The sequence below is a fragment of the Stegodyphus dumicola genome, chromosome 7 (assembly GCF_044657685.1).
Source record: "Stegodyphus dumicola isolate Sdum_Otavi_A_Nest chromosome 7, ASM4465768v1".
NCBI classification, from domain to species: Eukaryota; Metazoa; Arthropoda; class Arachnida; order Araneae; family Eresidae; genus Stegodyphus; species Stegodyphus dumicola.
This window is the reverse complement of record NC_140774.1, coordinates 172,659,028-172,682,302: the sequence shown is the minus strand read 5'-3', so window position 1 is coordinate 172,682,302 and position 23,275 is coordinate 172,659,028. Positions and strand designations below refer to the sequence as shown.

The 23,275-nt window shown below is 29.4% G+C and overlaps 1 protein-coding gene across 5 annotated transcripts in view; it reads right to left on the bottom strand.

The window, feature by feature from the left end:
* The window catches only part of Pus1 (Pseudouridine synthase 1), a 54,052-nt gene that overhangs the window by 16,589 nt on the left and 14,188 nt on the right, over positions 1 to 23,275 (bottom strand). For 4 of the 5 annotated variants that reach the window (XM_035361894.2, XM_035361895.2, XM_035361896.2 and 1 more), the window contains exons 4-8: positions 20,985 to 21,223; positions 16,891 to 17,019; positions 12,215 to 12,293; positions 11,991 to 12,036; positions 834 to 998 (exon numbers count right to left, since the gene is read on the bottom strand). In XM_035361894.2, coding sequence (XP_035217785.1) covers positions 834 to 998; positions 11,991 to 12,036; positions 12,215 to 12,293; positions 16,891 to 17,019; positions 20,985 to 21,223 — 658 coding nt within the window. The remainder of the gene's footprint in view (positions 1 to 833; positions 999 to 11,990; positions 12,037 to 12,214; positions 12,294 to 16,890; positions 17,020 to 20,984; positions 21,224 to 23,275) is intronic. The other variant, XM_085821067.1, reaches the window with a different exon arrangement.

The following is a 23,275-nucleotide window of genomic DNA, read 5'->3' as shown; positions in this document are numbered from 1 at the left end:
CTTTTTTCTAGTGCTTAAGCATGGTTTTAGCATGACAACTCACAGTATTTTATCTCATTTTTAACTTTATAATCAAATGTCCAATCTTTTAGAAATATTAAAAATATTTTAGTTTCAATTAGAACGATACATAATGCTTTTAAAAAACAAAATAATGGAATGGACTAAAAATGACAAAAATGCAACAAAGAGCAAGAGTTAAGTGACATTATAACTTAAAGTGTATTGAATCTGAACATGGCAAGTGAAACAGAAAGTAATAATGAAGGAGATTCAACTAAGATCACTTGGTATCAGACTAATGAAGTGTGAAATACATTTGCATAATTTCTTGCAGAAATAAAAAGCATAACATAATCAATATTCACATGCAAAGCATTTTTGAAAAAAGGAAGGGGGGAGGCATGGAGAGCAGAATTTATGAAGCAGATGAACAACCTTGCCTGAAGAGATTTTATGCATTTGCAATGATAGATATTTCAAAGTAAAACTTACTTAATGTAACTAAATCAGTTTATCTACTAATGAATTTATCTCATTAAATATACTTTCAGAATTACTGCATGCACTTTTTTTCATTTTTCAATGCATTCATTTATGGAAAAAAAAAAAAAAAAAAAAAAAAAAAAAAACCTGTTTTGCAGCATTATAAAATTTAAGTTGGATAATTTAGTATTGCTAAAGGCCTGAATGCACCAGAATATCGGACTTTTGCTCTATTATATTAATAATTGTTAAAAGCATAAATATTTAGACAATATTAATTTTAAAAAATTGTACTGTAAAAAATAAATTGAAAAGGAATTTTACACCAAACAAACATGTTATCTTACCCGTTCCTTAAGCCAAATTTTTTCTAAAATACTGTCATCAGCCAAATTGCGCATGAATGCTATAGTAAGTCCTACCATCTTTCTTATTTGATGAAGCATAAAGCTCTGTCCTTTGATTTTTATCACTGAAAGTTCTAGACCACAGGATTCAAATGGAGGGCCACACTGAAATTTACATTGATATATATATATATATATATATATCAATGTAAATTTCAATTAAATATATATACAAAATACTAAAATAAATATTTTTTCATTTCACATTTTGCTATACAAGAAGCATTAAAAAAAAATTCTGCCATCAGCAAGTACATTGTTTAAAAACTTGTACCTTAATGTTTAAAAAAAAAAAAAAAAAAAAAAAAAAAATTAAAATAAAAAAAAAAAATAAAAAAAAAAAATAAATAAAAAATCCATTATAAATAAAAAGTGCTTGTCAAAATAAAATCATTGTAATTATGATATAGTTTAGAAATTATGAATTTGACTTTCAATTTTACATATTTACTTATGATACAGTTCTAATCATTCAGAAACCACAGAAAAGCACATTTAACAAGATAATTATCAAAGCATTATTACTAAATGGTCTTTCTACTGTGAAGGAATAATATAAAATACTAGACTTTGTGTTTACAAAATGCTTTTATGTGTATTGAATCTATATTCATGAAATCCTCTATCTATTTACTACTGGGAATACATGTCTACAATATGTATTTAAGGAAATAAACCATATTTTTCAGACCTCCTTGCATAGTAAAATAAACATCTTAAAATATACGGGTTCAATTGTTAATTACGCACAGGCAAAGGAGCTCTTTGCCAATGGGAAAAAATGATTTCGTAAAAGATTTTCTTTCAAAAACTGCCCTATATTTATGTTACTCAAGGGTAGAACTAAAAATTTCTTTCAGCAAGAAGCCTGTTCTTGTACCAGAAATAGAACTAGGTAAATTCCTAGTTTTTAGCAGTTTTAGTCAATTAGCCACTTGTATGCTTTTTGAATCAAAAGAACAGAGGGATGTAATGAAAAATGTCATCTCACTGGTTCATTAAATTCATTTCATCATAAAAGACACTTTCAGAACTGCTACTGAATTCTTCTTGAACTGTGATAAAAATCTTTTAATTATTAGAATACATAATATATTTATATCATTGATCATTTGTCATGAAACTTACTGGAAAACTTGCACTCACAATTAAGTTGTCAAACAAAATTTTTAATATGGTTGTCCAATATTATCTCTACGTATAATAAAAGAAAGAGTCTGTCTGTGTGTGTGTCTTTTGTTCGCGCTGCACGTAAGCTAATAGACCCACGACTACGAAGTTTGGTACATAGTTGCATCTAGAAAAGAGCCAGTGCACCTCGAAGCAATTTTTCTAAAATTCGAATTCGAATTTTTTTAATTTTATGTTTTGTGATGTAATCGCGTCATTTTGAGACATAATGGGCTATAGGAAAGCGGGATTTTGCTCTACACACTCCATTTTCCCATTGTCATGAAACATAGGCACTTAGCTATTTTACGAACTTAAAATAAATTTTGTGTTTCAATAAATCGATTAAATACGAATTTATTTAACAAAGGGAGCTTAACAACTTTTCAACGATATTTTTTCTAAAATAGTTTTTTTTTTTTTTTTTTTTAAATGTACAGTTTATTTTTCTTTGATTTTTGGACACGTTAAATTTTTATCCTTGCAACTGCTTTTACAAAAAGAATTTTGGAAAAATGATGCATTTTTAAAAATTTTTTTAAGTGAAGCTTCTGAGTACACTTCTCACATCTTTAAAATGTGATTTTGGATAGATTTCTGACGAAATCGCTTCATTTTGAATAGTTTCATTCTTTTAGAAATATGGGTTTGGCAACAATTTTTCATCGTATTTCTTATGTCACTATTTTTAAGAGATTGGCATATTTTATTGTCATATATATATATATATATATATATAATAGATTTTTATTGTTTTTTTTATAAAGTTTTTCTGCAGAGTAAAATTCTGCGTGGAATTTTATGTTTTTTGAGTTGCTTTCATGTTATTTTTTGCTTATTTCACTGTTTGTAAGATATTGAAAAGTTTTGCATGATTTTTTTTCTTAAACTTAAAGTTGGTTCATTTTTTTTATTAGGATAATTAATATTTGTATTAAGGGATATAGCTTATTTCATTGTAATTTTTTTCTCTTGAAAATATAAGATAAAATATCATTAATTATACTTTTCAGAATTTTTGTTTTTTTGTATTCTTTTATGTTATTTATTGCTCATTTCACTGTTTTTAAGATATTGAAAAGTTTTCAGTGATTTTTTTAGGAAACAATGTTTTTAACTTCCTTTATACCATTTGAGTTCTTAAGATTTTGCAAAGGGAAGTTGGTTAATTTATTTTAATTAATATTTGTATTAAGGGATATTGCTTATTTCATTGTAATTTTGTTATACGTAATAATGTTTTTTTTTTATGAAGTTGTTCTGGAAGGTAAAATTCTACACAGTTTTTAAATTTAACATTTGGTGTTCCTTTCAGCCATTTTTCTGGTACATTTAAAAGCCAGACAAAGGCTGGCAGCGAAGCTGCTAGTATGTATATAAATATTTATGTGGGATTTTAAATCCACAACTTAATATTTTTCCTCGCGCGCTGTTTAAATTTTAGCTGTTGACTGCACGAGTGAAATTGATAGAACTCTCGCCACTTTGTTTTATGAGAGGAGATGTAAGATGTTGTTTTATAGATGTAAGATGACATAGATGCTGTATTAATAAATTATATTATAGATGTATTAATGTTTTATTAAATGTGTTTTGTTTGAACATGAATTGTGATTTTGAAACTAAAGAACTCAAAAAATTGGTGTCAGAATCGGGATCAAATTACAAACAACAAATAGAAGAATATGAAGCAATATTGGATGAAAGAAGGAACACTTCTGTTAATAGTGAAATCGATGCATCAACTTATCAAATTTTCAACGACTCTTCTTTTACTGTTATTGATGAAGATTATGAGGTAAAACAAAATATTAGTAAGTCGTCAGTTCACAGTTTTCAAATATGTATATAAATTTTAATGATATTGAAAGCTTGATTTCTAAATTTGATGGTAATCCGTATAATTCGGTTTACAAATTCATTGAGAACTTTGAGGATGTATCTAATTTGTTAAAACTAAATGAATTACAGAAATTGATATTCGCCAAAAGATCTTTAACTGGTAAAGCAAAATTATTTATTGAAAGTGAAACGAAAATTAATTCGTGGAATGCTGTTAAGGCTTTATTAGTAAATGAATATGGTGTTCAGTATAACTCTGCTCAGTTACATGAATTATTATCAAAATGTAAAATGCAGGAAAAAGAATCGCTATATGAATATTTTTTGGTAATTAAAACTATGTGTTCTAAAGGTAATATTGAAAACGCCGCTTTATTTGAATATGTTATTAATGGTATAAACAATTCTACATTTAATAAAGCCATTCTTTATAGTTGTAAAACGTTGGCAGAATTTCAGGAAAAGCTTAAGATATATGAAAAAATTAAATTAGATAATGATAAAAACAAATCCGTTAAGCCTAATTCTAAAACCAGAAGCGACCATTTTGAAAGTAAAATAAAAACAAATATTCGTTGCTATAACTGCGGAAATCTTGGTCACGTGAAGAATTTCTGCAAAAATAAGAGCAAGGGAAAAAAATGCTTTCGTTGTAATTTATTTGGTAACGTAGCCACAGAATGTATAAAAAATAAGACAAATATAAAAGACCTTGCCAGAGTGAATCATATATTTGTAAAGAAGCAGTTAAATGATATGCATAAAGCTGTATCGATAAATAATGTAGAAGTAAAAGCTCTTATTGACACAGGAAGTGATATAAATATAGTATCGGAAAATATTTATAAAGTAATTGGTTCACCTAGTATTAATTCTTCCAATTTGATTCTAGCAGGCTTTGGTAGTAATAAAGTAAAACCTGTTGGTTATTTTAAAGGTTCCATACGAATTGATGATTGTGAAATTAAATCTAATATTTATGTTGTACCTCAAGGAACAATGAAAGAAAATGCTGTTATTGGAAATGAATTGCTTTCGCAAATGGAAATTATTATAAACAAGAATGGCATATCTATGAAAGTAGCAGAAGATGAAAATGAATCGAATTTAATGTTTATAACTGTTGGTCAAGAAAATGGATTATATAATTGTTCGGATATTACTAAAGCATGTAAGTCCAAAGTAAAACACTTAATTGAAAGTTATATTCCCAATAAAACTGAAAATCCCTATAGAAGAAACAGATGCTGTTGAAAATGAATTAAAGGAAGAGGTGTCTCAGGAAGAGAAAAGTGATGTTAAACGTAGACAAGGAAAATTGCAAAATGTAGAGGAAGGGAAGAATTCCATTCCTAAAAGAAGAAGAAAAAATCCACCTAAGAAATTTCAGGAAATCAAAGAGAGTAATAGAAAAATTAATGATTCCAAAAAACCTACTTCAAAGCCAAAGAGTTCTAGAAAAAGAAAGAATTCAGAATCTGAGAAACTAGTTGAATATAATGCTGGTGAAACAGAAATATCAATAGTAAGAAAGAGTAAACAGAGAGAAACTTCCAGCTGAAGAACTGGATCCTGGTATATCTGAAAATCCTAAAGGAAGACAAGCCAAAGAAAAATCTACCAATATTGAAATGCTTAGTACTTTAAAAGATGACCAACCTATTTCTTTGAGACCCAGACGTTTACCAATTATAGATAAAGAACAACTAAAACAGGGGAAAACTATTTTACAAATGGATTTGAATGCTCCTGAACAACAAGTTAGATCTTTGGAAAGAAAACTTTCTGTATTAGAACAGAGTGTAGAAATGTTACTGAAACAACTATCAGAAGCCAAAAAGGAAGTAGAAACTACAAAATTTCAGATGAGAACCAAAAATAAAATCCTGTCTGAGAAAAAAAAAAAGAAGTTCAACATGTTAAATTGAAAATACAAGAAATGCTAGCTTTAGAAGAAGATTGCATGAGAAAAATGATGAAGAAGAGATTATATGACAAACAAGCAGAATTGGAAAGAAACATGTGTATGACTGAAGAAAAATTTCGTAAGTTGCGAGAAATTCTAGATGCTGATGATTGGGAACATTATGGAGACCTAGGTGATGCTGATGCTGTTCCAACAACATTTTCTATTGCGACTTCAACTTACGAATCAACTAAACCTAAGACAAGGACATATATGAGACGTAAATCTTTCTTTGAAGAACCTTCTGTCCCCAAAACAAGATTTCCTAAAGCAATATCAGCTGTTAATTTTATATCTGGAGTAAGCAAACAGAATGCTTCTAATTTTCAAGCAGAAGATGTATAGAATAATTCTGACTATGACGTTTTAATTCGGAGTGATACAACTGATAGCCGAACTGTGATTTTCATATCTAATAATGACTTTTATCTCAGTTACTGTTATTTTTAAGATGAAATGAACGTTTCCAAAATTGTTAAAGATTGAAGATAGTTTTTGATTTAGATGAAATTTACTGAAAAGTAGAAGGGACTGTTGACGATGTTATTGTTGCGAAGATGAAGGACAATTAAAATGTTTTCTTTCAATTTTGTCCTTAGCACACAATCTTCATCTGTCCTTTCATACTTATTTTCAGGTTTCGGCTTATTCTTGATGATGGTTCTTTTACCAAAGACAACGATGATGTAAGATGACCAATGATTTATGTTGTCAAGAGTAGAATAATGTCGTTGAGGTCGACGCATAGCAGGAAGGCTGAATGTGGGATTTTAAATCCACAGCTTAATATTTTTCCTCGTGCGCTGTTTAAATTTTAGCTGTTGACTGCACGAGTGAAATTGATAAAACTATTGCCACTTTGTTTTATGATAGGAGATGTAAGATGTTGTTTTACAGATGTAAGATGACATAGATGCTGTATTAATAGATGAATTATATTATAGATGTATTAATGTTTTATTAAATGTGTTTTGTTTGAACATGAATTGTGATTTTGAAACTAAAGAACCCACATTTATGTATAGCTACTGTCAGAAGCAAGCTATCCAAAGACAACCAGAAAAAGAAAGAAAATTAAACATGAGCATTCCATGTTTTATGGGTAGAAAAAGCTAAATTTGAAATTCTCATGCACAATTTAGCAAACTAGAGAAAAACCTAAAAATACAACTGCAATGAGTATTGGTATTTTCGATAATTTCTTTGTTTGACAACTTAATTGTGAGTGCCACTTTTCCAGTAAGCTTTGTGCCAAATGATCAATGATATGAATATATGTGTTCTAATAATTAAATAATATAATATTTTCTTGAAAACCTGAAACATTTAAACAAAATGCAGAATGTTTTACAAGAAAGAGCTGAAGCAGTAAAGTAATACTATTAACTTATAATAGAATAGCAAATCCATGCCAGAGAACAAACAACCTGTTCTCATGCATTAAAATCATATGCTAATAATAAAGCCAGAAAACTCGTTAAGAATAAACTTTGTTATGCTTCAAACAGAGGCCCACTGGCACAGTGGCTAGTGCATCATGCAGATTTGCATCTCTTGGGTCAATAAAATGAGTACCAAGTTCGCTTGGGGACTAAACACTGGGGGTCTTGCGACAAGCTGACCACTTGTACAGGCCATATACTTATGCACCATGGGGCCCATGGTCAAGAAAGCAAATTTCGGGGTACTGCTGGCCTCGGCCCACTAGGGCTGTTGCACTACTCAATTTAGCATGCTTCAAACATTATCAGAAGATATATTAATATTTCAATCATACAGAAAGAAAGAATAAAATTTTAAACTCTTGTCAATGTACTTTATCTACTGTGCATTTTGTTTCACATTTACTCATAACAATGCAATGTATGAAAAAAAAAAAAAAAAAAAAAAAAGAGGATTACAGGCTCTATTTCCTTAAAATGTTTCATGTAATCAGCTGTAAAATTTTACATAATAAGGGCAATGATTTTATAATAGTTTCAATACAGTAGGTGCAAATACAAAATTTAACGTATTGTATAGAACCTGCCAAGCAAAAATCCTAATCAGTAAAATAAACATAATGCTTCAATCAATTAAATGCAACACACTTTTAATTTTCCAAAATTACATCAATTAAACACTTTGTAAAATTGAAAATTCACAAATGGGAAAATGGTATCAATAAAACTATAAGTCTTTCAGGACTAAAGAAATAGTTTAAAATAATATGTAGTTCATAAATATCAGGATGTTTGTAAAAAATGCAAGCTTATTGTAAAAAATATTCTGTATCTTTCATTGTAAAGGTCAACAGGATATTTATAAATAATTCTCTAAACCTAAGTAAAAAAAACTGCCGATTCAAATTGGAAAAGACACCTAAAAGTACCTTAAATTAGTAAATTTGTTCTCAAATATTTCCATAATTTTCACAAAAAGTTATAGAAATGTCTGCCTTAATAAATTATTAACAATATTTTACAAATCTAAATTTCTGTCCTATGCAAACCATATAAAAAGTTGGATTTTATATGTAGACAGCTCTATAAACACAATGCTGAAAATGTTTTAAAAAAACTTTTCATCTTATTGTTTGAAAATTTGCATCTAAAAGAGCATATCTATAATCAGCATTTAGTAATAAAGCCTATGGTTATCATTTTTTAACACTCTGCGAACTAAAAAGATAATTAAAAATATACTTCATCAATGTGATTCACAATAGTAAAATTAAAAAAGTTTAAAAACTTTTATAAAAACTTTTAAGTAAAAGTTTAAAAACAATTTATGATTTCAGTATAATGAAAATTTAAACATCTAAAAACAATTTATGATTTCAGTATAATAATATATTAATACAAAATTCTCAATATCAGAATAATATTTTAAATTTTGCAATAATTTATAAAACCCAAGGTTAAAAATGAATAACAAAATATTGTTATGAAATGTCAAGGCACTGTAAGATAGCTTCCCCGCAAAGCAGTTTTAGGGTTGTCATAAAATAGCAAGGAAGACAGGGTTGCCACATTTGGCGAGAAATCACCCATTTGGCGACATGCCATGGATGGAGAACCTTTGGAAAGAATTCTTATCGGTTTAGCCCAGATTGTTCTCGAACACAAGCTAAAAGCTATATAAACCCTGCTGGTCTGCAGTCAGACAGAGGAGTGTGTGCCTCGTCTAGAGTGTTAGATAGTTAGTCAGACTGTGCTCAGTCGAGAGCTATACTCTTGTGTATCGTCGAGTGCATCGTGTGGAGAGTCTCGAGAGTATGTGGAGTTTCGAGAACGACCGAGCAGAGTCGGGAGCTGTACTCTGGTGCTTTGCAGTGAAGCTGTCTCCACTGTGATAGCCTGATAACCTGGGGCTGTGTTGCTGATCGTGTCAGCGTGTTTATAGTAGTTCATCGACGACTGTAAAACGTGTTTTGGAGCTGTCCTGACAATACCGGTAAATAAAGTGTGTTTTGATACTTCATCAACTGCTGTCATCATTATTCACTCCAAATCCGCACGAACCCCGTATGAGCGTGAAGGAAGAAAATAACGTAACAATATAAATCTGTTTATAAATAAGTCTGCATATTTCATTCAGAAATTAAATATTTCCATTCAAAAATAAACTAATATCTCTTTGTCTGTTTTTTTAAAATAAAAAATTAACTACAAATCAACACAATATCATTTCAGTAACAGATAAACAAAGGTTGACTAGAACGTTATGAGTGCATAAAATATGGAGTTCAGGACGGTTATTCTACGCTACGAGAGTCGACAGCAAGTTGTGGGCCGCCAGATGTCGCTGCTAGTAAAAAACAGGTCTGCTCGACATCCTATATTCTCTGAGTACGGAAGTTGTCGGAAGCGCGTGAAAAAGTGTTGCTGCGTCGTCAATCAGGGTTGTGCAGTTGACGTACTAAGTAGACAATGGCTTTGTATGTGTTTTCGCTGCTGATTTTTTCATATTTAAACGAAGAATACGGTCATAGATCTCTGAATCGGTGGCGAATTTATAGAAAATATATTGATGCTTTTACTCTGCCAAAAGATGTTTTCATTGTGTATTTCAGATTGCCAAAATTTATAGTTATCTTAATTTGCGATGAACTGAGAGAGTATTTGGAGCCACATTCAGAAAACAAGAACGCAATTTCTACTGAAAGAAAGGTTATACTATTCCTGAAATTATAGATATAAATTGTAATTGTATGCTTTAAAAATGTAGAAGATAATAAGTTTATCAAGCACATAAACTTTCTTCATTTAATACAAATATAGACATCCGACAAGCTTCTACTCGATTTATGTACAGCAAGAATTACGTTTACTTTAAAATCTAACAGTTGAATACCTTACGAATAATACTGTGAACACAAAAAATGTTCACTATTACGCGAAATTCACACTACTGTAAAATAAAAATTAAAAAAAAAAAAATTATAAAACTGTAAAACAGCTTTATAATATCTTTTTCAGTAGCTGTACTACTACTAGTGTGATACTTTTAAAAATAAGTTTTAGTCCAGGGGCTATTAATTTCGTTTTGCCACTTTGTGGCGTTTCACTTTTCAAATCGTTGCCACCAAGTATTATGGCACTCTATTATATTTAAAGAAATTAAATACTGAGGAATCTGCAGAATGTACGAATGTTTCTCGCACTGTGATAAACAACGGTACCTAGAGGCATGAAATTCTGAATAATGTAATCCTCCATCCTAATATAGGCATTTGGTCATAATACTGTTTTGTGCAATTTTTTTCGAACTACAAATGCAGCGCGTGAGTTGGTGAAATAATAGGAGAATATTCCTAGAACTTCAGCCAGCGCGCGTTATAAATTTCGTCACTCGTCTGTACTGCGATTGGTCTAAAGCTCCTTGAAGCCTTGTCCCCTTCCAGTAAAGTTAAATGGACCCACCCGCCCACCAACTGAGGACCACAGAATGGCTTTCTCCGATAAGTTGTTGATGGCTGTCCATACCGGTTTTTTGAGTTAATATTGTTCGCTCAAGTTGTAGACAGATCCAGTGATCATAGAATAGGCGTCCAGTTCTCATAACAAACATAAGGCACTGCACAGATTAACAATACCATCACATACCAGAAATACTGTAATCTTCCACCCCCTAAATAAAAGTAATATTAATTAGAAGAAAATTTGTTTTGAATTCCCCCCCCCCAAAAAAAAAAAAAAAAAAAACAGCACAAACCATCACAACATATGGGCAATAGCTGCCAATAAGAACTAAACGTTATGTTTAAATAGATGTTTCTGCCAATGAAAACAGTAATTAAATATGCAAGCTTTAAATCAAATCACTGCACAAAACTCAGCCAACAAACACCCAACATTTTTACACCAGATACATGGATCGGGACTTTAACTTAAACTGGGATCACAGCTTTTTAGGAAACAGAGAGAGGTAGAAAGGCCTTTTGATTGATAACAGTCTTCTGAATGATTAGAACTCCCATCTTTATGATTAAAATTCATGTGGTTATAGCTAGGTATTAAAGAAAACTGCCACAGTGAACCATGCAGCTCAATATTTATATAACATACATATTATAACTTATATATATGTTAACATATATATTAACATATACATTACATGGATATGTTCTTAATAACATATGCATAATTACTTTCTTTAAACACATGAAGTGCAGATGTATACTGCAGTTATTTAAGGCACATATGTAAGAAAGCTTAAAAGCACACATTAGTCAAAGTATTAGCCCCCCCCCACAAAAGTTCTTACAATTTAAACTTGTAAAAATTAAATTAGAGATTCTAAAATACAGAACAGACAGGCAAACAAATAAAAAATAACATTAAAAAACATTTTACACAAAGGAAAATCATAATTTAAAAAAATACATACACCAACCAAACTGATATTCAACAGTGTAACAGTAAACAATACACTTACATCATCTTGACACAGATATTCAACATAGGCGAAAATGTTTCTTTTATTAATATTGTAATATGCTTAAATATATATTGCATGGTTATAACATCATGAACAAACTATAGGAAATAAAATATTAATAGAAATAGCTATAACTGTACTAAAGGTTTTAATACACAGTTCAGTATTACACTTCATTAAATACATCAATTCATTACCTCACATGATAAAATATATCTTTTGCAACTGGGATCACCAGGTAATCTGAAAAGAGAATCTGTGTAAATATGTATATACATATGTAGATAAAAACAGAAATGTAAATGTTTAGATATACAGATTGACATAACTGATTAAATTTTGAAGCAAGCCAATTTCTATGTCTCTAAAACATATTCATAAAAATATGTATTTGTATGCATATCTAAAATAAAAAGCTTACCTTCCAGACGTAAAATTATAAAAATTATGTGTTCCTATGTAATTCTGTAAGAATTTATTTACTTCTTTAATTTTTTCATCTGAAAAATACAAAAATAAATAAATATAAAAAAATCTTTTCTCATAAAACATTATTCAACATGTTTATAGAATTACTTCTGAAATTCTTATGTTCACTTTAAAGAAAATAATATACTAGCCATCTATTCTTAAAACTAAATATCAAAATCTATAGTACATTTCCAAAAGCTTATAACAGTGGTTCTCAACCTTTTTTGCTCCACGCATTCTTTTCACCATTGCTAGATGATCATTCCTCCCCTTAATTCCCAAACTCAAAATGCATATATTTATTTAAATTTAGATTGTTTTTTAATGTGTTCTATAAATTAAACAAGAAAAAGCGTGGAAAATGCTAATAAATACCAAAATTTGAATAAAAGTAGTTTTTTTTTTATATTCATAAAATAAAACTAACATATAAATAAAAGGTTGACCACATTTATCCCTGAAACAGAAATTCCCCTCTCCTGCTTGAGAACCCCTGGCTTAACATCAACCATCTAAATGATTGAAGGACTTTATAAAATTTTCAGATTATTTTCTTGCCCATCTAATTATTTTCTCACTCGAACTATTTTAACTGTAAAACAAGTTGGATTTACTGAAATACTCTGCAACACATCATATTAAAAAAAATCTGATATGGCCAGCACATGACCTCTTGCCAATTCGATGTTCAGAGACTGGAATTGGCAATGTCTTAGCATGGAATTTTACCAGTATTAAATATCACTTCTGGTTGATAATTTGTAAATATAATCTAATTTGTTTCTAAAGCTTATAGTTCAGTATTAATTACAAACATTACTCCTTTTTTATTATTCTACTCTTCCATACAATGTACAATGACACCTATATGTGCTCAAGTACAAGATAACTGTATGTGTTCATGTTTGTTCTCATGATTTGAGTTGAAAATATCACATCGATTGTAGTATACCGTACAGTATTTTGGTTTCCAAATTAATGAATTAACAATCCCAAAATTTTTAAAAGCAGCATGTCTTTAGAATCCCTGATAGAATGATAAGTGTGCCATACATTTCTTTTTAAATCTTTTCCCAGTTTATATCAGTATTTAGTTTTCTTAATAAGAGGAATATATACAACGTACAATGACACTTATATGTGCTCAAGTACAAGATAATTGTATGTGTTCAAGTTTGCTCTCAGAAAATATCACATCGATTGTAGTATACCGTATAGTGTTTTGGTTTCCAAATCAATGAATTAACAATCTCAAAATTTTTAAAAGCAGCATGTCTTTAGAATCCCTGGTAGAATGATAAGTGTGCCATACATTTCTTTTTTAATCTTTTCCCAATTTATGATATCAGTATTTAGTTTTCTTAATAAGATGACTATACATCAATTTTTTCACATTTATACTGTATAAAAATTTAATAATGAAACCATAAAATCTTTAAAATCAGCTCATCTTTAGAAGTTTCAGTAGAGTGTTAATTGTTGCCATATATCTTTTTTTTAAAAATATTTGTAATATTTATATTTGAAAATGTGAATGAAAGTGAAATGAACACAAAACTGAGGATTGAGTTTAATGCATTTAATTGTTTCATAACCAGAGCTCATCTTCATAATGAGATTATTCTTGTTGTATTTAGCATAATTCAAACACATTTAATGTTTATAAATATAATATGCTGTTTTCAATCACACATCTAATTTAAATATGAAATTTAAGAAGATTTAGATTATCTCGGGATAAATTTTTCACGAAAGTCTGTTTAGAGCTTCATGTAAAGTATCACTTCTGGTTTATGAATTTTAGTCAAAATCTAATATATTGTTCCCATTGATATAAACGTCTCAGATACTGAAAAGTTTTGATTTATATTTTAATATAGTTCTCCATTATAACTTATCACTTCTGAGTGCTCATTAAAGTGCGTTATGCGCTTCTTGTAAAGTACCACTTCAGGTTGTCCAATTTCGTCCAAGATCTAATGAACTCCTAATACAAATGTAGAAAGATTAAATAGGAAAATAGAAATTTTGGAAGTTTTATAAGAATTATCATGGATGAAAAAACCATCATCTGTACATACACATTCAGACAGCCATTACTATAAAATAGTCAAAATATGTGGGAGGGATCCCGATTAGTGTTTATTCACTAAAAGCTTACTTACAAAATTTCTGGACCGAAAACATCACCTTTCTTGCCTGTTTACATATGTTGGCAGGAGTTTAAAATAGTGAATGCCCTTTTTTTTTCATCAGAGTTGTCAAATTATGTGTGTTTCTTATACTCAAAGTCATACAGGCGATACATAAAGGATACAGGCCTGTATGAGCTTCAAGCAAAGTACCACTTCCATTTGTCCAATTTTACACAAAATCTAGTTAATTCTGCATATGAATGCAAAAGGCTTACATACAGAAAATGGAAATTTTTGGAAGTTTCCATATAAGAGTTATTGACAAAAAAATCATTACACACACAAACACATCATTCAAAGAATAGTAAAAAGATGTTTTGGGGGCCCTGTTTCATGATTATTCACTGAAAACTCAGCAGTGGAATTTTTTGAGTGAAAACATGATTTCCCTTGCCTGTGTACGAGGCATATTTTTAAAGCACGTATTGTTTTATAATTCTGGCACAGCAATGCTGTGGCCAATATTCCACATATGTGCACTGTTTAGCTACATCTGTTAGCAAGCCACAAGCACCATTATCAAAATTTTCAACTCTTTTAACATTTATTTCTGAGTACTTAGAATGGCCACTGATTAAGATTCCCACTGACTGTGAAATACAATCGGTGATTTGTTTTCTTAGTGCAGAAGACATGAAAGCGGCTGAAATTCATTGTTAACATTATGAGCAATGGAATAGTGCAGTAATGGGTTAGAGCTTTCATTGATCACGCTACCTTTAGATTTCAATTTCAAAAATTATATAAGTAGTTTAAAAAAATTTACCTGTGAAAGGTGTAATATATTGCGAAGAAGGAATTTTATGGATTTTGAGAAATGGCATGCAACTGCAAGCATGGAAGTAGAACAGTCACTGACACAGGTTTATAAACACCTAAAAGTAGCCAAAAGCATCAAGAATTTGAAAATGATCTAAAGACACTCGTAATGTATGCAGATAATCTTATTAAAGTCAAAAATTTGTCACAACGCACTCTCAGTACCATTATTCAGCAGCAGTTGCTGAAAGAAAACACAACTCATGTCAATTCAGATTGCAAGGCAGTTCACTACAGCTACAGTACTTTGACTATCCAGTTCGGTGGCCCAAAACAAACTGAATCAGATGGAAAGCTTCACCTGCTTTGGTTTCAGTTCATTTTGAGCTACCTAGTATCATAAGTTAAAAGGCTTTTATGATTTATGTTTCAGTAACTCAGGCTGTCAAATGTGCTCAACTGCAATGGTAAAGAGATTATTGTGATTGTTGAAGTACCACAGAATAGAGTCAAGTTTTCTTTACTGATAAGTCTCTTTTTTGTTTGAAGAGTGATTCCAGATGTGTCACTAACCAGAGGGAGCAAAACACATACAATAAACCTGAGAACATCTGTAAAAGGCAGTGGAATCAAGGAATGGGTAAGCATCAATTTGACTGCATGCACCAACTTATACAATTTCAGCAGTGCAACTGTGTATACAGTAATGTACACAGATGTGGTTTTTAATTCTTATGTCCAGTTGTTTAAGGTGGTAACAACTTTCTCTTAATGGATAATAATGCTCATCCCCATCATGCTGTACTAGTGACCGATTAATTTTAAAGGCAGAGGAATCTAGCAGATGAAGTGACCTGGATATTCTCCAGATTTAAATCCAATATAATGTAACAAAATGTCAATTTGCATCACAGCCTCCAGCTACGAGTTCCAGGTGCTTAAAGGCACTACTCATCGTAAATACACTTTGTTACAGCAGGAACTCCTAAAGAATCTAATACACAGCATAGAAAATCATTATAAAGCTAGCATATAGATCAGGGTGGTTATGTATCTTTTAATATTTTCTATGTATCTCTAGAAAGTTGCAACACCAACTTTTCCCTACCCCACTTTATACCACATTTTATATGTTCTTCTTATTTTTTTATTTATTTTTTTTTTTCTTCCAGAAATAGGCAATTTTGCATTTTGAAGCTACGTCAGACATGATAAAATAAAAATCTTGTGCAAGTTCCATATCCTTAGGTGAAAAATCATTCAAATTGCATGAGTTTTAAAAATATTTCCTTAATTCTTCCTGCAAATGCATATTCCTTTTTAATCTGTTTATTATTTATAAATTATATCATGAATTATGTGTAGTATACCTAGCATTAAATAAGAACCAAAATATGGCATTTCTATATAAACCTTTTCAATATGTACCCTGGAGACAGCCATTGTTTGGATAAGTGTAGACAATTTTTAATACATTAGTTTTGTCTAAATGCTTATGCTGTTTCCTCAATCAATACATTAGCTAAACATCCTTTCGGCTAAGTATCCTCTGACTGACCAATTTCTGAATTTTTATGCCAAATAAATGGATCTCTTAAACAAACTAAGAATTACATTCACTTTTACATATTTTAATAATAATAACAGCTTTAAAATTATCAAAAAATATTACCATCAATCCTATATTCTTCAGAGTTTCCTTCTATATTAGGAGCAAATGCAAATGTTGGCAACATATAAGAATAAGTTCTTGCATCGCATGCAATTTTTGCATCAAACGATTGGGTAACTCTCCTTACAGCTGGAAAATAAATTATAACTATGACTATGGAAAAAAAAATTGTTTTGATGGGGGAACATTTTTTGGAGTCTTTGGAACTGATAAAGAACATGTGGAACGGAAGCAAACAAGTTAGAAATACATTGCACAATAATAATAAATAATTAATAATAATACTAATAACCGTAATACAGTACAAAGTCCGTAATTCGGACTCCTCAGGACTTCGGTGATTCTGGATTAGGGGTTTTTCCAGATTATAGATCTTCAATTTAAATCTGGTAAGATGGCATGCAGAAATTATACAATTAAATATATGAAACCGTAATTTATGAAATAAAGAGCAATTATGATTTAAAGGGTATCAAAATTTACAAAAAAAAAAAAAAAAAAAAAAAAAAAAAAGCTTAATATTTATTTGTTTATTTTATTAAACATTTCTTTCAATGTAAGTTGTTTAAGTTGCTTCATTTTTGTGCTAATACTTTCTCTTTAATTCTACAAACAGACATAATTTCTTGTTCAGTTACAAAGTTCCACTATTCAAGTCCTGTAATTGCTGTGTTGAGAATACCAGCTAACTTGTCAATCGAAATTTTTTCGTTTTCCAATAACGTCTCTGTCAGAAGCGCGCATGGGTAAACGCTTTACTGTATTTACATGCATGCATAGCAGACGCGCATGCGGAAGTTTGTGGCTTTGAGGTCCGGATTATAGATCATTCTGGATAATGGACGTCCGGATTACGGACTTTGCACTGTAATAATAATAATAAATGAAGACACAGTGTAAAAAAATTTAAAAATTTTGCAAAATAGTATTCAAAGTGCAATAAATTTCTCTTAAATCTTTTATTTGTTCTAATTTTTTATGCTTTAGAAAGAATATGCATGAAAGGAAAATACTTCCAATTCTTTTGAAATATATCTGATAAAACATAAGAATGATGGAAAATCCCTTTTAATATGAACAAATGCAGCATGTATCTTTCTCCATAATGTACAACATATAATTTCCATTAGTTTCTCGTAAACCAAAATATGAGAAAATTATTGGTAATTTGATAGATTTCATAAAAGATTAAAATAAAATAAGCACAATTACATGAATTCATTGCTTACTTTCACTGTGCTTTTGCTTTCCTTAGTATTTTGTAGTAAATTCCTTATCAAATTTTAGAATTTGTCAAATTTTATAATCTGAACTTAGATTTGGAAGTTAGCGTGATTAAAATTTTCAAAATGTACCTACAGCAGCAATTTTTTTATTTATTATGCCAACTCTTGTTAGAAAGATTGACCACTTTCTGATTTGTTTTATTTAAAATATTCTTCCAAGCTAAGTGATGGTATAATTCCTTCTCACACAAATTTGCCTTACTAATTCTTAAAAACATAAAGATAAACCCATTTTAAAAACTGTTCTGCATCTAAAAACTTATTTATTACAAATAATTTTACACATAAATTAACATAACATTTATATTCTTTTTATTAATATGTTTCCTTAAATTTTTAATCTCCGAGTGCGTGCACTGGGTCCAAAGGACCCACACGATTAAACAAACCTTTCTCAAAGTGCACATATTTCACGCATGCTGTTGAGGTCCAGTGTAGTTGTGTCTTAGATCGACCTCTTTATGTTTCCGAAGTTTATTCATTGGGACTTTATTCAGAGTCCTGATTTTGATGCAATCAGGTCTTTTAGACCCAGAATACCTATTCGTGTTACTGTTTCATAGTAGATTTGTGATAGTATAGAAAGTGGAAAAAATGTCACGTTATTTATTATACAATGAAGTAAGGTTGTAAAAGTTATCAGAGGCATCAACTGGTGAAGAATGTATTGAAGAAAATGAGGATGGAAGTGATCATGAATTTTTAATTCATGTGATTCTGATTCAGACAGTGATATAGATTCTAAAAACGAGAGTGAGAAAGACATAAATTTTTTTGCAGGAATAAAATTATCAAAAGAAAAAAAAAAAAAAAAAAAAAAAAGCATTGTTTGTAGAGCAAAAAAGTTTAAAAAAAAAAAAAAAAAAAAAACCGTGTTTCGCCGAATGTGAAAAATATTTGTATTTGGAATACACAAAAACACTTTCTTCAATGTGCTGCTCACTTTGTTTCATAAAAGCATTTTGAGAAAATAAAAATTTTAACTTGCATATTTTTAAAATTTTATCATAAAATTTATTATTGACATAAATGTCACATTTTTTCTGAATATTCACAACATTTTCTTCAAAAAACAAGAACTGGGTTTTTTGGACCCAGTGCGCGTGTTCGTGTAACTCATATGAGCGCGACCACTCGCGAGTTAAATTTCCCTAGATATCAGCACTTCATTAGAAACTTTAATAGGTTTTTTACAAAATTTAGCATTCATGATGTGGAGATGAAACTGAAAGAAATGATAAAAAATAAATTTAGTATCGAGAAACTGAAAGGTGGAAGGGCAGTCACTTTGAACTTTTATAATTTACTCTACAAGACAATTCTTAAAATGAAATTCAAAATATTATAATTCTACACAAAATTTTCTTCACAACTGCTCTAGATATTACTTTTGTTAATGGAGATTTTCCAGATACAAGCGGGATAAAAAGTACCCAAGATCTAAAAATAAGTATCTTGTATTTAATAAATACTATACTCTCAGCAAAAGAGCAACTGCAAAAAAAATTCTAGAATGTTATCAACAATTTTGCTAATAGGAAAACAGATAAAATAACATTTTAAAATGTTGAAATAAAAATAATTTTTATAAAAAAAAATGGATAGCTTTAATTTATTTCTTTCTATATTATTTTGACATTTTAATGTGCATTGACAGGCAAATGGACTGCCCTGGGATGGCTAAAGCTCTACTTATGCCACTCTTTTCTCCTTAGGTAGACAGTCCTTGTGCATTGAGCCATATTTAAATATTCTAATCTAAACCCATTAGGGAAAACACTACACAAATTTAAACAAAAAAAAAAAAAAAAAAAAATTAAATATTATTTTATGTGTTTTATAAGATAAAGTGCAAGCCCTTTGTGAAAATTTTAACAAATTATCACTGCTGTGGGATAATAGAATACCTGGAAATAAGTAGTATTTACTAAACCAATTCCATGTCAATTATGTGCATTGAAGACTTCCATTATTTTAGGTGTAACAGGTGATGCAAAGTGCAAACAGATTACAGATTCTTTCTTCTTGGTGCAATAGTACATCAAATATCAAATGGTGATAAATCATGCACAAAAAAGCAATGTTTATCAAATTAGTATTAAAGCACAGCTGTTAAGACTAAAATTGTTATACATCTATTTGCAATACAACAAATATATTTCCACAGTAGTCAGACTAAGCAGAAACTTAAAAGTAAAACTTTCTTGGCATTTGATGTTTTTGATATGAATTAAAAGAACAGAACATTTTATATTTTCAAAACAAACTAAGTAAAACTGACAGCAATTTTTAGGTTGTTAATATTCCCAGGGTCATTAATCGGTGTTGCAGCTATGCCGAAACTTTTTTTATACGTATTTATGTGAATAAAACCTCAATGAAATTAAAAGCAAAATAGATAACAAAAAGTTTATTAAATGCTGTATCATATTAAAAACAATTCCTTGAAATATGAAAATAAAATGATGTAGTATTCAGTCTACCACTTTACTAACCCTTTTGTATTCTATGAAGGCCAGTGTTTCAACTTGTGTATTTAATAATGCTATCAGCACTTAAATTCTGCCGGAGCCGCAACTAAGTTGCTCTTCTATATTTTACTTTATTATTTAACTATCTATCAGTAATTAAATTTATGAAGATATTTATTTATGCTTTTCCACAGTGCTCCGACATTTGAAATTAAGCCCTGAGCCCTGAATGTTATGTTAGTGCACTCATTTTATACATATTAAATGTAGAGATATTTACTTATTATATTTTATAGAAATTTTAAACATTTGAGTTTGATTTAATTTAAATACTCACCAACAAGCCGTATTTCAGGAGGAAGATGCTTATTAATTTTTTCAGGAAGGGCATCAGATATTTCTTTCAATGGAATTTTTAGAGAAACTATCTGTCTTACTGCAGATACGCCTTTGTCAGTTCGTGCTGCCCGTTGGAATTTCATTGTTTTAGGAAAATCAAATTCTGATTTAAGAATTACATTGGTTTCCAGTAAGGCTTTAAATAATTCCTCTTCAACAGTAGAAACATTTGAATTCCTAAAAATGTGATTTAAAGCATAAAAGACATAATTTATACATTTTTATTTTGAAATTTTCTATATTACGTACATTAACACAAAATAATTTGTACACTGATTTAAAAGTTAATAAAATGACATCTTTAATACAATGAGAATGTCAAAGCTATCTATCTATTTGTCTGGAGATATATAGATGTATACACATACATATAAATTATCTATGATTACAAAAATGTTTTGGTTTTAACATTTTAAAATTCTTTGTTGCATTTATATGATTTTTTGAAATTTATTAATTATGAATTTCAATTTATGGTCTTTGTGAAATATTAGATCTAAATTTCTTACTTCATAACTTATCTATTATATACAGTGCCTTTCTTCCAAAGGGGAATGAATTTTTCCACATTAAACACATGAACAAAACAATGCCAAAGAATATAATAAATAAATTATATATATATATACGCACATAAAATATACATACAGTGTCTTCTTCTGGGGAGGATATATTATCCTAAACATTTTATAGATCTAATGCAAGGAAGTAAAAATTTTTAAAGTTGGAATAACTTCAAAATAAGCATATTTATACAATTTGTTAAGCTGTATGAAGTGCATATTGGCAACAAAAATGTTTAGCTATATTTACTATTGTGAGAACTAAATTTTTGTATACAGAGTGTAAATATCCAATACTATATGCTGTTTAGAAGTCAAACAACAAAAATCAGCATTACATTTGCAAATTTTCACAGGACTAGTTTCGATAATTTTGTGAAAATTTGCAAATATAATGCTGATTTTTGTTGTTTGACTTCCAAATTAATATTTATTTGGTGTATTATTTTACCTTAACTATATACTGTATTAAATAATCATGTGGGTATAAATGTTATACATAGTTGAATCCAAAATTTCTTGATAATGATACAGTATGCAATTTACTCCTTTTAAGAATATGCTTAACTTCAGCAGTTGCATATAAAATGTTATAAAATAGTTTTACAATGAAATTTTACTTTATTTTAATGATCCAAATAAGCTGTTATAAATATTATCTACTTCTTATATTGTAAGTTTTAAACAAATCTAAGCCCGACCTCATTTGGAAAAGCATACTAAATTGATAAATGCAGTTATTGAATGATAATTCATTCTAATCTAATTAAAAATCATCAAATTCTAAAATTATTTTTTTAAGTCCTAATTTAGCTTTTAGCAAATATTTTACAAAAACAGCAGCAGTTATGAATCTCAAACAAGTTCCATGACTTTGGTGCCAAAAGAAAGCAGAGGTATCAAGAAGGCGTTAATGAACATAACCTCAACCCAGCCCAGAAAATACTGTTAATTGTACAATATGATGGATGTTCTTGGTAAAAAATTTTGCCTACTGACTTTTTCCAATTTGAACTATAATTTTAATATAATTTTGCTGAGTTCCCATAATTTTTTTAGAAAAAGGCACTGATTACATATATATATATATATATATTACAATTACAAAACAATTAAAAAAACATAATAAAACCATGTCTAGCATTTTATGCATTAAGCTTATCAATTTTTGGTCTTTGTGAAAAACTGGTTCTAAATTTCTTACTTTAGGTCTTTACTATATATAGAGACACACAAACATAAAGCCAGTCCTTTACTGATTGTCAGTTTGAGTATATACATGAATGAAAATGTACACATATGTATACATTGTCCTATATATTTGAATCCTTTCCAACTGTGTTTTATTTTTCTTACTGTTGTGGTGCTTTACATTGTTTATTTATTATTTTAAGGTTGATAATTTTGGGGTTTATTTTGCATTTAATTTTATTTGAGGCTACATGTCTTGTATTTAATTGTTTATTTGCTATTAAGAAATGTAGACCTTTTAATTCTGGATGCAAAAATGTTAGAATAATAAAGGTAGTTCAATTACAGAGGGTGCTTGCATACTTTTAGAATGATTTCGATAAACAATTAAATAAGGCAAATGTTTTGGAATAAAAAATTCTAGTAACTGCTTATTATCTGAAATGAGAAATTTTGTCTGCTACTTTAAAACTAA